We start from the raw sequence: 13,286 nt of genomic DNA, 5'->3' as shown, positions 1-13,286 counted from the left end.
ATCATATATTAAACAGTTCCTGATTTATTTCCCTAGGGGAGGACGTTTCGTCGTATTCGACCACGCATCCGAGTTCAGAGTGGAACGATGTGAAATTAAACTTCACACCAACCAGAAAAACATTTTCCGCATCTTCCTGAGAGATTCTGCTGCTATGGGACGGGACTCCTTCCACGACCTACGAGAGACGGAGTTCATCTTCAGGACAGAGACGCAGTGAGTTGCTTCAAATGCTAGAAGGAACTAGCGTTTTTTGTGGTTTAAATCTTGGACAAATATTCACTGACAGCAAGCAGAGGCTGAAAATCACAGAGACCTACAATGTATATGTGCAAGAAAAATGTGCAGAACAGTCAGGTTTTTCTAAGGGTGAGACGTTATATCTATTTTACCATATTCCAATAATGTTGTTGTCTATTGTCAGCTTAAATGGTCTCACAGTAACAACGCTACTCTATTTTGTTGTGATTTTTATTTCCCATACAAATATTGATTTACATTGTTCAACCATTATAGGAGTCAGAAACTGAGATGGATCTGTGCATTGTCTCCACCGAAAGAAGAGATCGACTTCCTGAGGGATCATGGTGAGATGGCATTCTGAAAAACAAAAGACGACTATACCTGCTATAATACTGCTCCTATGTACAAGAAAACAAGCTACTATAATACTGCCCCTATGTACAAGAATATAACTACTATAATACTGCCCCTATGTACAAGAATATAACTACTATAATACTGCCCCTATGTACAAGAATATAACTACTATAATACTGCCCCTATGTACAAGAATATAACTACTATAATACTGCCCCTATGTACAAGAATATAACTACTATAATACTGCCCCTATGTACAAGAATATAACTACTATAATACTGCTCCTATGTACAAGAATATAACTACTATAATACTGCCCCCTATGTACAAGAATATAACTACTATAATACTGCTCCTATGTACAAGAATATAACTACTATAATACTGCTCCTATGTACAAGAATATAACTGCTATAATACTGCCCCCCTATGTACAAGAATATAAGTGCTATAATACTGCCCCTATGTACAAGAATATAACTGCTATAATACTGCCCCCTATGTACAAGAATATAACTATTATAATACTTCCCCCTATGTACAAGAATATAACTACTATAATACTGCCCCCTGTGTACAAGAATATAACTACTATAATACTGCCCCCTATGTACAAGAATATAACTACTATAATACTGCCCCTATGTACAAGAATATAACTACTATAATACTGCCCCTATGTACAAGAATATAACTATTATAATACTTCCCCCTATGTACAAGAATATAACTACTATAATACTGCCCCCTGTGTACAAGAATATAACTACTATAATACTGCCCCTATGTACAAGAATATAACTACTATAATACTGCCCCCTATGTACAAGAATATAACTACTATAATACTGCCCCCTATGTACAAGAATATAACTACTATAATACTGCTCCTATGTACAAGAATATAACTACTATAATACTGCTCCTATGTAAAAGAATATAACTACTATAATACTGCCCCTATGTACAAGAATATAACTACTATAATACTGCCCCTATGTACAAGAATATAACTACTATAATACTGCTCCTATGTACAAGAATATAACTACTATAATACTGCCCCCTATGTACAAGAATATAACTACTATAATACTGCCCCTATGTACAAGAATATAACTACTATAATACTGCCCCTATGTACAAGGATATAACTACTATATTACTGCTCCTATGTACAAGAATATAACTACTATTTCGGTATCTTGTACATGTTGGAGTGTGCGCATTACGTGTTAGCAGTGCGGTCATTTCTTGCCTTTCGTGTCTCAGGTCTGTCCCAGATGCAATGTTTAAAGTCCTATAAGTCTCGAGAAAATGATGAGCTCTCTCTGGAGAAAGCCGATATACTGATGATTACGCAGAACAGCGATGATGGTAAATATTCCTTACAGAATCACTTTCTGTCCTTATGTCTGCAACAGTGGTTGTCACATTGTAGTTGCCTCTTTCTTTCCTTGCACTTCGTGTCACTGCTCGCTTATCATTTGTACCCATACGGATTGTCACGCAGCTTTCCTATCAGGACTTGCCTGCTGCTCTGATTTACTAATGTGGCATCTGTTTGCATTGGTTTAAATTATTAAGCCGCCGTGCAGTACAGAAACCTGCCAACAGAGGTCGCCACTAAATGTACTGAGCAGCTAGCGGCCTTAGTGGCCCCCAACCCATTCCACATGTAGAGGTTTTGTTTGCTTTTTTAATGTACTGTATATACTCGCGTATAAGCCGAGATATTAAGCCCATTTTTTGGGGCTGAAAGTCCCCCTCTCGGCTTATACGCGAGTCATATACCGGGGGTAGGCCAGGCGGGGGTGTAGGAGATCATACTCACCTCACCTAGCATGTCTCTTGCAGCCCCCTGTGCTTATTCCATCTTCTCAGCGCTGCTCTTCCTGCTTTCAGCAGTCACGTGGTGCCGCTCATTACATATGCGCATATGTAATGAGCGGCACCACGTGACTGCTGAAAGCAGGAAGAACAGCGCTGAGAAGATGGAATAAGCACAGGGGGCTGCAAGAGACATGCTAGGAGAGGTGAGTATAGCGGAGGGAGCCATATTCACCTGTCCCCCGTTCCATCGCTCTGCTGTCTTGCTTCCTCTGGCAGTGACGTTCAGGTCAGAGGGCGCCATGACGTAGTTAGCAGGCGCCCTCTGCCTGAACTGTGCAGAGCCAGCAACGCTAAGGAGCAGCTGCAGCAGCAGCAAAGACGAGGTGAGTATATAGGTTGTTTTTTGTTTTAATTGAGGCAACGGCAGCAGCAGCATTATAAGGGGCCACTAATAACTGTGCATCTCTGTAAGGGGCCGCTCACTGTGCACATTATAAGGGGCCACTAATAACTGTGCATCATTGTAAGGGGCCGCTCACTGTGCAGCATTATAAGGGGCCACTAATAACAGTGCATCGTTGTAAGGGGCCGCTCGCTGTGCAGCATTATAAGGGGCCGCTAATAACTGTGCATCGCTGTAAGGGGCCGCTCGCTGTGCAGCATTATAAGGGGCCACTAATAACTGTGCATCGTTGTAAGGGGCCGCTTGCTGTGCAGCATTATAAGGGGCCACTAATAACTGTGCATCATTGTAAGGGGCCACTAATAACTGTGCATCGTTGTAAGGGGCCGCTCACTGTGCAGCATTATAAGGGGCCACTAATAGCTGTGCATCGCTGTAAGGGGCCGCTCACTGTGCAGCATTGTAAGGGGCCGCTCACTGTGCAGCATTACAGTATAAGGGGCCACTAATAACTGTGCAGCATTATAAGGGGCCGCTCGCTGTGCAGCATTATAAGGGGCCACTAATAACTGTGCATCATTGTAAGGGGCCGCTCGCTGTGCAGCATTATAAGGGGCCACTAATAGCTGTGCATCGCTGTAAGGGGCCGCTCACTGTGCAGCATTATAAGGGGCCACTAATAACTGTGCATCGTTATAAGGGGCCGCTCACTGTGCAGCATTATAAGGGGCCACTAATAACTGTGCATCATTGTAAGGGGCTGCTCGCTGTGCAGCATTATAAGGGGCCACTAATAGCTGTGCATCGTTGTAAGGGGCCACTCACTGTGCAGCATTATAAGGGGCCACTAATAACTGTGCATCGTTGTAAGGGGCCGCTCACTGTGCAGCATTTTAAGGGGCCACTAATAACTGTGCATCGTTGTAAGGGGCCGCTCGCTGTGCAGCATTATAAGGGGCCGCTAATAACTGTGCATCATTGTAAGGGGCCGCTCACTGTACAGCATTATAAGGGGCCACTAATAACTGTGCATCGTTGTAAGGGGCCGCTCACTGTGCAGCATTATAAGGGGCTGCTAATAACTGTGCATCTCTGTAAGGGGCCACTAATAACTGTGCATCGCTGTAAGGGGCCGCTCACTGTGCAGCATTATAAGGGGCTGCTAATAACTGTGCATCTCTGTAAGGGGCCACTCACTGTGCAGCATTATAAGGGGCTGCTAATAACTGTGCATCTCTGTAAGGGGCCGCTCACTGTGCAGCATTATAAGGGGCCACTAATAACAGTACATCGCTGTAAGGGGCCGCTCACTGTGCAGCATTATAAGGGGCTGCTAATAACTGTGCATCTCTGTAAGGGGCCACTCACTGTGCAACATTATAAGGGGCCACTAATAACTGTGCATCATTGTAAGGGGCTGCTCACTGTGCAGCATTACAGTATAAGGGGCCACTAATAACTGTGCATCGTTGTAAGGGGTCGCTCGCTGTGCAGCATTATAAGGAGCCACTAATAACTGTGCATCATTGTAAGGGGCCGCTCACAGTGCAGCATTATAAGGGGCCGCTAATAACTGTGCATCTCTGTAAGGGGCCGCTCACTGTGCAGCATTATAAGGGGCCGCTAATAACTGTGCATCATTGTAAGGGGCCGCTCACTGTGCAGCATTATAAGGGGCCGCTAATAACTGTGCATCATTGTAAGGGGCCGCTCACTGTGCAGCATTATAAGGGGCCACTAATAACTGTGCATCGTTGTAAGGGGCCGCTTGCTGTGCAGCATTATAAGGGGCCACTAATAACTGTGCATCGCTGTAAGGGGCCGCTCACTGTGCATCATTGTAAGGGGCCACTAATAACTGTGCATCTCTGTAAGGGGCCGCTCACTGCAGCATTATAAGGGGCCGCTAATAACTGTGCATCATTGTAAGGGGCCACTAATAACTGTGCATCTCTGTAAGGGGCCGCTCACTGTGCAGCATTATAAGGGGCCACTAATAACTGTGCAGCATTATAAGGGGCCGCTCGCTGTGCAGCATTATAAGGGGCCACTAATAACTGTGCATCGTTGTAAGGGGCCGCTCGCTGTGCAGCATTATAAGGGGCCACTAATAACTGTGCATCGTTGTAAGGGGCCGCTCACTGTGCAGCATTATAAGGGGCCACTAATAACTGTGCATCATTGTAAGGGGCCGCTCGCTGTGCAGCATTATAAGGGGCCACTAATAACTGTGCATCATTGTAAGGGGCCGCTCGCTGTGCAGCATTGTAAGGGGCCGCTCACTGTGCAGCATTACAGTATAAGGGGCCACTAATAACTGTGCATCATTGTAAGGGGCCGCTCACTGTGCAGCATTATAAGGGGCCACTAATAACTGTGCATCGTTGTAAGGGGCCGCTCGCTGTGCAGCATTATAAGGGGCCACTAATAACTGTGCAGCATTATAAGGGGCCGCTCGCTGTGCAGCATTATAAGGGGCCACTAATAACTGTGCATCGTTGTAAGGGGCCGCTCACTGTGCAGCATTATAAGGGGCCACTAATAACTGTGCATCGTTGTAAGGGGCCGCTTGCTGTGCAGCATTATAAGGGGCCACTAATAACTGTGCATCATTGTAAGGGGCCGCTCACTGTGCATCATTATAAGGGGCCACTAATAACTGTGCATCGTTGTAAGGGGCCGCTCGCTGTGCAGCATTATAAGGGGCCACTAATAACTGTGCAGCATTATAAGGGGCCGCTCACTGTGCAGCATTATAAGGGGCCACTAATAACTGTGCATCGTTGTAAGGGGCCGCTCGCTGTGCAGCATTATAAGGGGCCACTAATAACTGTGCAGCATTATAAGGGGCCGCTCGCTGTGCAGCATTATAAGGGGCCACTAATAACTGTGCATCGTTGTAAGGGGCCGCTCACTGTGCAGCATTATAAGGGGCCACTAATAACTGTGCATCGTTGTAAGGGGCCGCTCACTGTGCAGCATTATAAGGGGCCACTAATAACTGTGCATCGTTGTAAGGGGCCGCTCACTGTGCAGCATTATAAGGGGCCACTAATAACTGTGCAGCATTATAAGGGGCCGCTCACTGTGCAGCATTATAAGGGGCCACTAATAACTGTGCATCGTTGTAAGGGGCCGCTCGCTGTGCAGCATTATAAGGGGCCACTAATAACTGTGCAGCATTATAAGGGGCCGCTCGCTGTGCAGCATTATAAGGGGCCACTAATAACTGTGCATCGTTGTAAGGGGCCGCTCACTGTGCAGCATTATAAGGGGCCACTAATAACTGTGCATCGTTGTAAGGGGCCGCTCACTGTGCAGCATTATAAGGGGCCACTAATAACTGTGCATCGTTGTAAGGGGCCGCTCGCTGTGCAGCATTATAAGGGGCCACTAATAACTGTGCAGCATTATAAGGGGCCGCTCACTGTGCAGCATTATAAGGGGCCACTAATAACTGTGCATCGTTGTAAGGGGCCGCTCACTGTGCAGCATTATAAGGGGCCACTAATAACTGTGCATCGTTGTAAGGGGCCGCTCACTGTGCAGCATTATAAGGGGCCACTAATAACTGTGCATCGTTGTAAGGGGCCGCTTGCTGTGCAGCATTATAAGGGGCCACTAATAACTGTGCATCGCTGTAAGGGGCCGCTCACTGTGCATCATTGTAAGGGGCCACTAATAACTGTGCATCTCTGTAAGGGGCCGCTCACTGCAGCATTATAAGGGGCCGCTAATAACTGTGCATCATTGTAAGGGGCCACTAATAACTGTGCATCTCTGTAAGGGGCCGCTCACTGTGCAGCATTATAATGGGCCACTAATAACTGTGCAGCATTATAAGGGGCCGCTCGCTGTGCAGCATTATAAGGGGCCACTAATAACTGTGCATCATTGTAAGGGGCCGCTCGCTGTGCAGCATTACAGTATAAGGGGCCACTAATAACTGTGCATCATTGTAAGGGGCCGCTCGCTGTGCAGCATTATAAGGGGCCACTAATAACTGTGCATCATTGTAAGGGGCCGCTCACTGTGCAGCATTACAGTATAAGGGGCCACTAATAACTGTGCATCATTGTAAGGGGCCGCTCGCTGTGCAGCATTATAAGGGGCCACTAATAACTGTGCATCGTTGTAAGGGGCCGCTCACTGTGCAGCATTATAAGGGGCCACTAATAACTGTGCATCGTTGTAAGGGGCCGCTCACTGTGCAGCATTATAAGGGGCCGCTCGCTGTGCAGCATTATAAGGGGCCACTAATAACTGTGCATCGTTGTAAGGGGCCGCTCACTGTGCAGCATTATAAGAGGCCACTAATAACTGTGCATCATTGTAAGGGGCCGCTCGCTGTGCAGCATTATAAGGGGCCACTAATAACTGTGCATCATTGTAAGGGGCCGCTCGCTGTGCAGCATTACAGTATAAGGGGCCACTAATAACTGTGCATCATTGTAAGGGGCCGCTCACTGTGCAGCATTATAAGGGGCCACTAATAACTGTGCATCGTTGTAAGGGGCCGCTCGCTGTGCAGCATTATAAGGGGCCACTAATAACTGTGCAGCATTATAAGGGGCCGCTCGCTGTGCAGCATTATGAGGGGCCACTAATAACTGTGCATCATTGTAAGGGGCCGCTCACTGTGCAGCATTATAAGGGGCCGCTAATAACTGTGCATCGTTGTAAGGGGCCGCTCGCTGTGCAGCATTATAAGGGGCCACTAATAACTGTGCATCATTGTAAGGGGCCGCTCACTGTGCAGCATTATAAGGGGCCGCTAATAACTGTGCATCTCTGTAAGGGGCCGCTCACTGTGCAGCATTATAAGGGGCCGCTAATAACTGTGCATCATTGTAAGGGGCCGCTCACTGTGCAGCATTATAAGGGGCCGCTAATAACTGTGCATCATTGTAAGGGGCCGCTCACTGTGCAGCATTATAAGGGGCCGCTAATAACTGTGCATCATTGTAAGGGGCCGCTCACTGTGCAGCATTATAAGGGGCCACTAATAACTGTGCATCGTTGTAAGGGGCCGCTCGCTGTGCAGCATTATAAGGGGCCACTAATAACTGTGCATCGTTGTAAGGGGCCGCTCGCTGTGCAGCATTATAAGGGGCCACTAATAACTGTGCATCGTTGTAAGGGGCCACTCGCTGTGCAGCATTATAAGGGGCCACTAATAACTGTGCATCGTTGTAAGGGGCCGCTCGCTGTGCAGCATTATAAGGGGCCACTAATAACTGTGCATCGTTGTAAGGGGCCGCTCACTGTGCAGCATTATAAGGGGCCACTAATAGCTGTGCATCGCTGTAAGGGGCCGCTCACTGTGCAGCATTGTAAGGGGCCGCTCGCTGTGCAGCATTATAAGGGGCCACTAATAACTGTGCATCGTTGTAAGGGGCCGCTCACTGTGCAGCATTATAAGGGGCCACTAATAACTGTGCATCGTTGTAAGGGGCCGCTCACTGTGCAGCATTATAAGGGGCCACTAATAGCTGTGCATCGCTGTAAGGGGCCGCTCACTGTGCAGCATTGTAAGGGGCCGCTCGCTGTGCAGCATTATAAGGGGCCACTAATAACTGTGCATCGTTGTAAGGGGCCGCTCGCTGTGCAGCATTATAAGGGGCCACTAATAACTGTGCATCGTTGTAAGGGGCCGCTCGCTGTGCAGCATTATAAGGGGCCACTAATAACTGTGCATCGTTGTAAGGGGCCGCTTGCTGTGCAGCATTATAAGGGGCCACTAATAACTGTGCATCATTGTAAGGGGCCGCTCGCTGTGCAGCATTATAAGGGGCCACTAATAACTGTGCAGCATTATAAGGGGCCACTAATAACTGTGCATCGCTGTAAGGGGCCGCTCACTGTGCAGCATTATAAGGGGCCACTAATAACTGTGCATCATTGTAAGGGGCCGCTCGCTGTGCAGCATTATAAGGGGCCACTAATAACTGTGCATCGCTGTAAGGGGCCGCTCACTGTGCAGCATTATAAGGGGCCACTAATAACTGTGCATCGTTGTAAGGGGCCGCTTGCTGTGCAGCATTATAAGGGGCCACTAATAACTGTGCATCATTGTAAGGGGCCGCTCGCTGTGCAGCATTATAAGGGGCCACTAATAACTGTGCAGCATTATAAGGGGCCACTAATAACTGTGCATCGCTGTAAGGGGCCGCTCACTGTGCAGCATTATAAGGGGCCACTAATAACAGTACATCTCTGTAAGGGGCCGCTCGCTGTGCAGCATTATAAGGGGCCACTAATAGCTGTGCATCGCTGTAAGGGGCCGCTCACTGTGCAGTATTACAGTATAAGGGGCCACTAATAACTGTGCATCATTGTAAGGGGCCGCTCACTGTGCAGCATTATAAGGGGCCACTAATAACTGTGCATCGTTGTAAGGGGCCGCTCGCTGTGCAGCATTATAAGGGGCCACTAATAACTGCATCGTTGTAAGGGGCCGCTTGCTGTGCAGCATTATAAGGGGCCACTAATAACTGTGCATCGTTGTAAGGGGCCGCTCGCTGTGCAGCATTATAAGGGGCCACTAATAACTGTGCATCGTTGTAAGGGGCCGCTCGCTGTGCAGCATTATAAGGGGCCACTAATAACTGTGCCTCGCTGTAAGGGGCCGCTCACTGTGCAGCATTATAAGGGCAGTTGCTTCGGCATTTTCCACCCTAGGCTTATACGCGAGTCAATAAGTTTTCCCAGTTTTTTGTGACAAAATTAAGGGGGTCGGCTTATACACGGGTCGGCTTATACACGAGTATATACGGTATGTTTTTTCAACGTGTGCTAGAAAGTGTCACTTCTTAGGTAACATTTTTATCCCAGTTTTTTATTTTTTAGCCAATATTTTGGAACTGGAAACGTGTAACTTAACAAATTCTATAGCAACGCCTTTTTAATATATTTAAAAAAATTAAAAACTTTTTATTTTTATTTTTTTCTAATAAAAGCTGAATTTTTTTAAGTAGATTTTTTTTTTTTTTTTTTTCTGCCTGGAAAATCCTTGTTCAAAAACTTTGTGTGCACATACCCTAATAGTTTAAATCGATGACTAGTGTTCTTGTTTCCATACACGCTGGGGAAAGTGAGAGAGCAATTTTTTTATCTTTAAAGTTTAGAGTAAATGATTTTTTTTTTCTGCCAAGAAATTTAATTTTTGTCATAGAAAATATTATTTTCAGTATGTGTAACGGTATGAAAATTTTTTAAATATTATTTTTTGTTCATTAAGGGGGTTTGTCCAGTTAAGAAAACTCAGTTTCCATACGCTTTATTAGGGAATTTTGTGTTGATGTGAGGGTGTCCCCTCATTGGGGTCGGGCGGTAGTTACAGTGGTCGCTCCTCTTCTGTCCTGGGTGTAATGTTTTGTTTCCCCTGTGGGGGTGCTGTAGAGAAACTGAGCGCTTCCAGGTTTCCCTGCAGGTGGATCCTGTCCGTGTTCACATATTTTACCCGTCAATCTGTATAATCCTGACTCTCATGATAATGAGACTGCTGAAAAGTTTTATGTCCAAAACAGGAAGTTCGAGTCTAAAACAACCCTGGTGGACAGTGTGAACATTGCAAAACTTGTTGTTTTTTTAAAACCTTTTTGTTTTGTGATTTTTTTTTTTTTTTTTTTTTTTTTTTTTTTTAATACATTTACATAAAAACATGATTTTTAGTTTTTTTTTTGTAAAGATATTTTTCTGCTTAAAAGGAATGTATTAAAAATTTAGATCTGATGGAAGTCGAGGTTCCGGCAGACATTTTTGGGACTGCAATAACACTGGTCAACAGCATTTTTGGTGCCAAAGATATTTCATCGAATTTAGGGTATTTTTGGGGTGCTGATTCTGAATATGTCATCAGTTTTGCCAGATTGGCTCAAGTTTTTGAGATTTTTGGTATCTTATTTATAGCACTTGTTGGTAAATGCGACGCATCATCTCATTAATTTCTTTGGATTAGTACTTGAACTGAGCAGTTCTCAATATAGTTTTGTGTTAATTAGTGTTCTAAAAGTTTGTTCATAGCTTGATTTTTGCACTAACTTTATGTTGTTGTCTGTTTTCCAGTGAAAAGCATGAACTCATCATGAAGAAGTTGTCTTAACGATCCAGACTCATTCTGTTACATTTGTGGTGAATATACACTGCCAAAACATAGAAGAAACATAACACACTTCGTAAAAAAAGTGTATTTTGCCTATTTTGGGGTTATGCTTGGGGACCAAGACAAGTTTTGGGCACCACACATAGTGTGCAAAGCATGTATCGAATTATTACGAAAATGGAGCAAAGGACAAAGAAAAAGCTTCAAATTTGGTGTTCCAATGGTGTGGAGAGAGCCAAAAAATCATCATGATGACTGTTATTTATGGTAAACACAGGTACAGGCACATCTTCACAATGAGGGACAGGCCTTCTTGCAGATTCCATGTTACTCCCATTTTCGTTTCTTATGCTTATTGAATCCTTGCACTTGCACTGCACAGAAATAACAGTCATCATGATGATTTTTTGGCTCTCTCCACACCATTGGAACACCAAATTTGAAGCTTTTTCTTTGTCCTTTGCTCCATTTTCGTAATAATTCGATACATGCTTTGCACACTATGTGTGGTGCCCAAAACTTGTCTTGGTCCCCAAGCATAACCCCAAAATAGGCAAAATACACTTTTTTTACGAAGTGTGTTATGTTTCTTCTATGTTTTGGCAGTGTATATTCACCACAAATGTAACAGAATGAGTCTGGATCGTTAAGACAACTTCTTCATGATGAGTTCATGCTTTTCACTGGAAAACAGACAACAACATAAAGTTAGTGCAAAAATCAAGCTATGAACAAACTTTTAGAACACTAATTAACACAAAACTATATTGAGAACTGCTCAGTTCAAGTACTAATCCAAAGAAATTAATGAGATGATGCGTCGCATTTACCAACAAGTGCTATAAATAAGATACCAAAAATCTCAAAAACTTGAGCCAATCTGGCAAAACTGATGACATATTCAGAATCAGCACCCCAAAAATACCCCAAATTCATTAAAATATTTTGGACACCAGAAAAAAAATTTTTTTTCGTTGACCTGTGTAATCGGTCCATGGTTCGCTGATGTTGAGATGTACACAGACTTGTCTTGTTGTGTCAGAGACCTTTGTACATTGTTCCTCCTCCTCCTTAATAGGTGACTGGATGGAGGGAGGTCTGATAACAGGGGCTTGGGTTTTACTAAAGTAATGGGGAGTCTAGATTATTCCTTTAAATATTCTAGTATAGATTGTAGGTGGCGCTAGTAACACTAGAAAAAAGTTACTGTCCTCTGCTCCTCGGGGGCGTTCCCTATGCTAATTACTCCTTTACTCATTGCAGGATGGCTGCGCGGTATCCGCCTCTCCGATCAGCAGTCTGGCTGGTTTCCACAGGCCAACGTTCAGCCCATCAGCCGCAACGCCTGCATTCGCAACCTGGAAGAAGAAAAACGACTACAGACCGCTCGAGCCAAGCTGCAGCCCACAGGGGCCACCAAGGGCCACTAACCGCTGCCTGATGCCCTCACTCTCCAGCTTCTCTTTGGCACTATAGCACCACCCATGCACATTAAGTTCTGCTGCCCTGCTTGGTCTCTTCTATCTCAGACTGGAGTTGGACGGGGGGGGGGCCTGTGAGACCATAATAGTGGCAACGTAATCCTGCGCACCCTGCCGTCTACCCTGCTCTGCAATCATTTAAAGGGACGGTACAGAGTGGCCCCCGATTCATTGTAAATGTACCATAAAATAATCTGGACGCCGTGATTTCTCTTTCACATATGGATGTATTTATATTTTTAATTATCATACATTCCGAATGACTTATGTATTTAAGAAAAATCAAAGTCTAAGCACTTTCCAGGGTTGTCGACCTCTGTAAATAGTTTTACGTTAAATTTTATAAGAATGTGCAGACGTAAATTTTTGTTGTTGTTCAGAGTCATGTAATAACGGCTTCCAGAAGGAGACGGACAGAAAACGTAATAAATTGGTCTACAAACCTTCGCCGTTTTTTCTTCTATGTGTCATCTACGGAATGGCCAGCAGATGGCAGCATTTATTCAGTTTAGAAAGTTTGCTGACTTTAAAAAAAAAAAAAAAACAACTTTAAAAATCAATAAATTCTGAAGCTTCACTCATATACGATTATATACATTTTTCTCATATAAAAATACTTTTTTTTTTTTTTTTTTTCATCTGTATTTATACTGCCCGTGACTTTCACCGGCTCATTAACTTGTATGAGTGACTTTGCGTGTGTGTGTTTTCTGAAATACTCCTATTTTGGGCTCAAAATTATTTTTGCAATTGGATATTAACCCTTTTCGTCCGCGGCCAATTTTCGCTTTTGCATTTTCATTTTTTCCTCTCCTTTTCTTTACAACTTCTTGTTTTTTAATTTGTGTAAACACATGAATAC

At 44.7% G+C, this 13,286-nt stretch overlaps 1 protein-coding gene across 4 annotated transcripts in view; it reads left to right on the top strand.

Moving 5' to 3' along the window:
* LOC141056316 (uncharacterized) overlaps nucleotides 1-12,871 on the top strand; it is a 66,644-nt gene extending 53,773 nt beyond the window's left edge. For all 4 annotated transcript variants that reach the window (XM_073553062.1, XM_073553060.1, XM_073553061.1 and 1 more), the window contains 4 exons: nucleotides 37-216; nucleotides 517-587; nucleotides 1,876-1,980; nucleotides 12,207-12,871. In XM_073553062.1, coding sequence (XP_073409163.1) covers nucleotides 37-216; nucleotides 517-587; nucleotides 1,876-1,980; nucleotides 12,207-12,373 — 523 coding nt within the window. In that variant the 3' untranslated portion in view covers nucleotides 12,374-12,871. The remainder of the gene's footprint in view (nucleotides 1-36; nucleotides 217-516; nucleotides 588-1,875; nucleotides 1,981-12,206) is intronic.
* The last annotated feature ends 415 nt before the right edge of the window (nucleotides 12,872-13,286 follow it).

Source organism: Dendrobates tinctorius, unplaced genomic scaffold, assembly GCF_039654945.1.
Source record: "Dendrobates tinctorius isolate UK_male_01 unplaced genomic scaffold, ASM3965494v1 ptg000196l, whole genome shotgun sequence".
In the NCBI taxonomy this organism is placed as follows: Eukaryota; Metazoa; Chordata; class Amphibia; order Anura; family Dendrobatidae; genus Dendrobates; species Dendrobates tinctorius.
The sequence above is the reverse complement of the archived record's forward strand: the minus strand, read 5'-3'. Positions and strand labels throughout refer to the sequence as shown.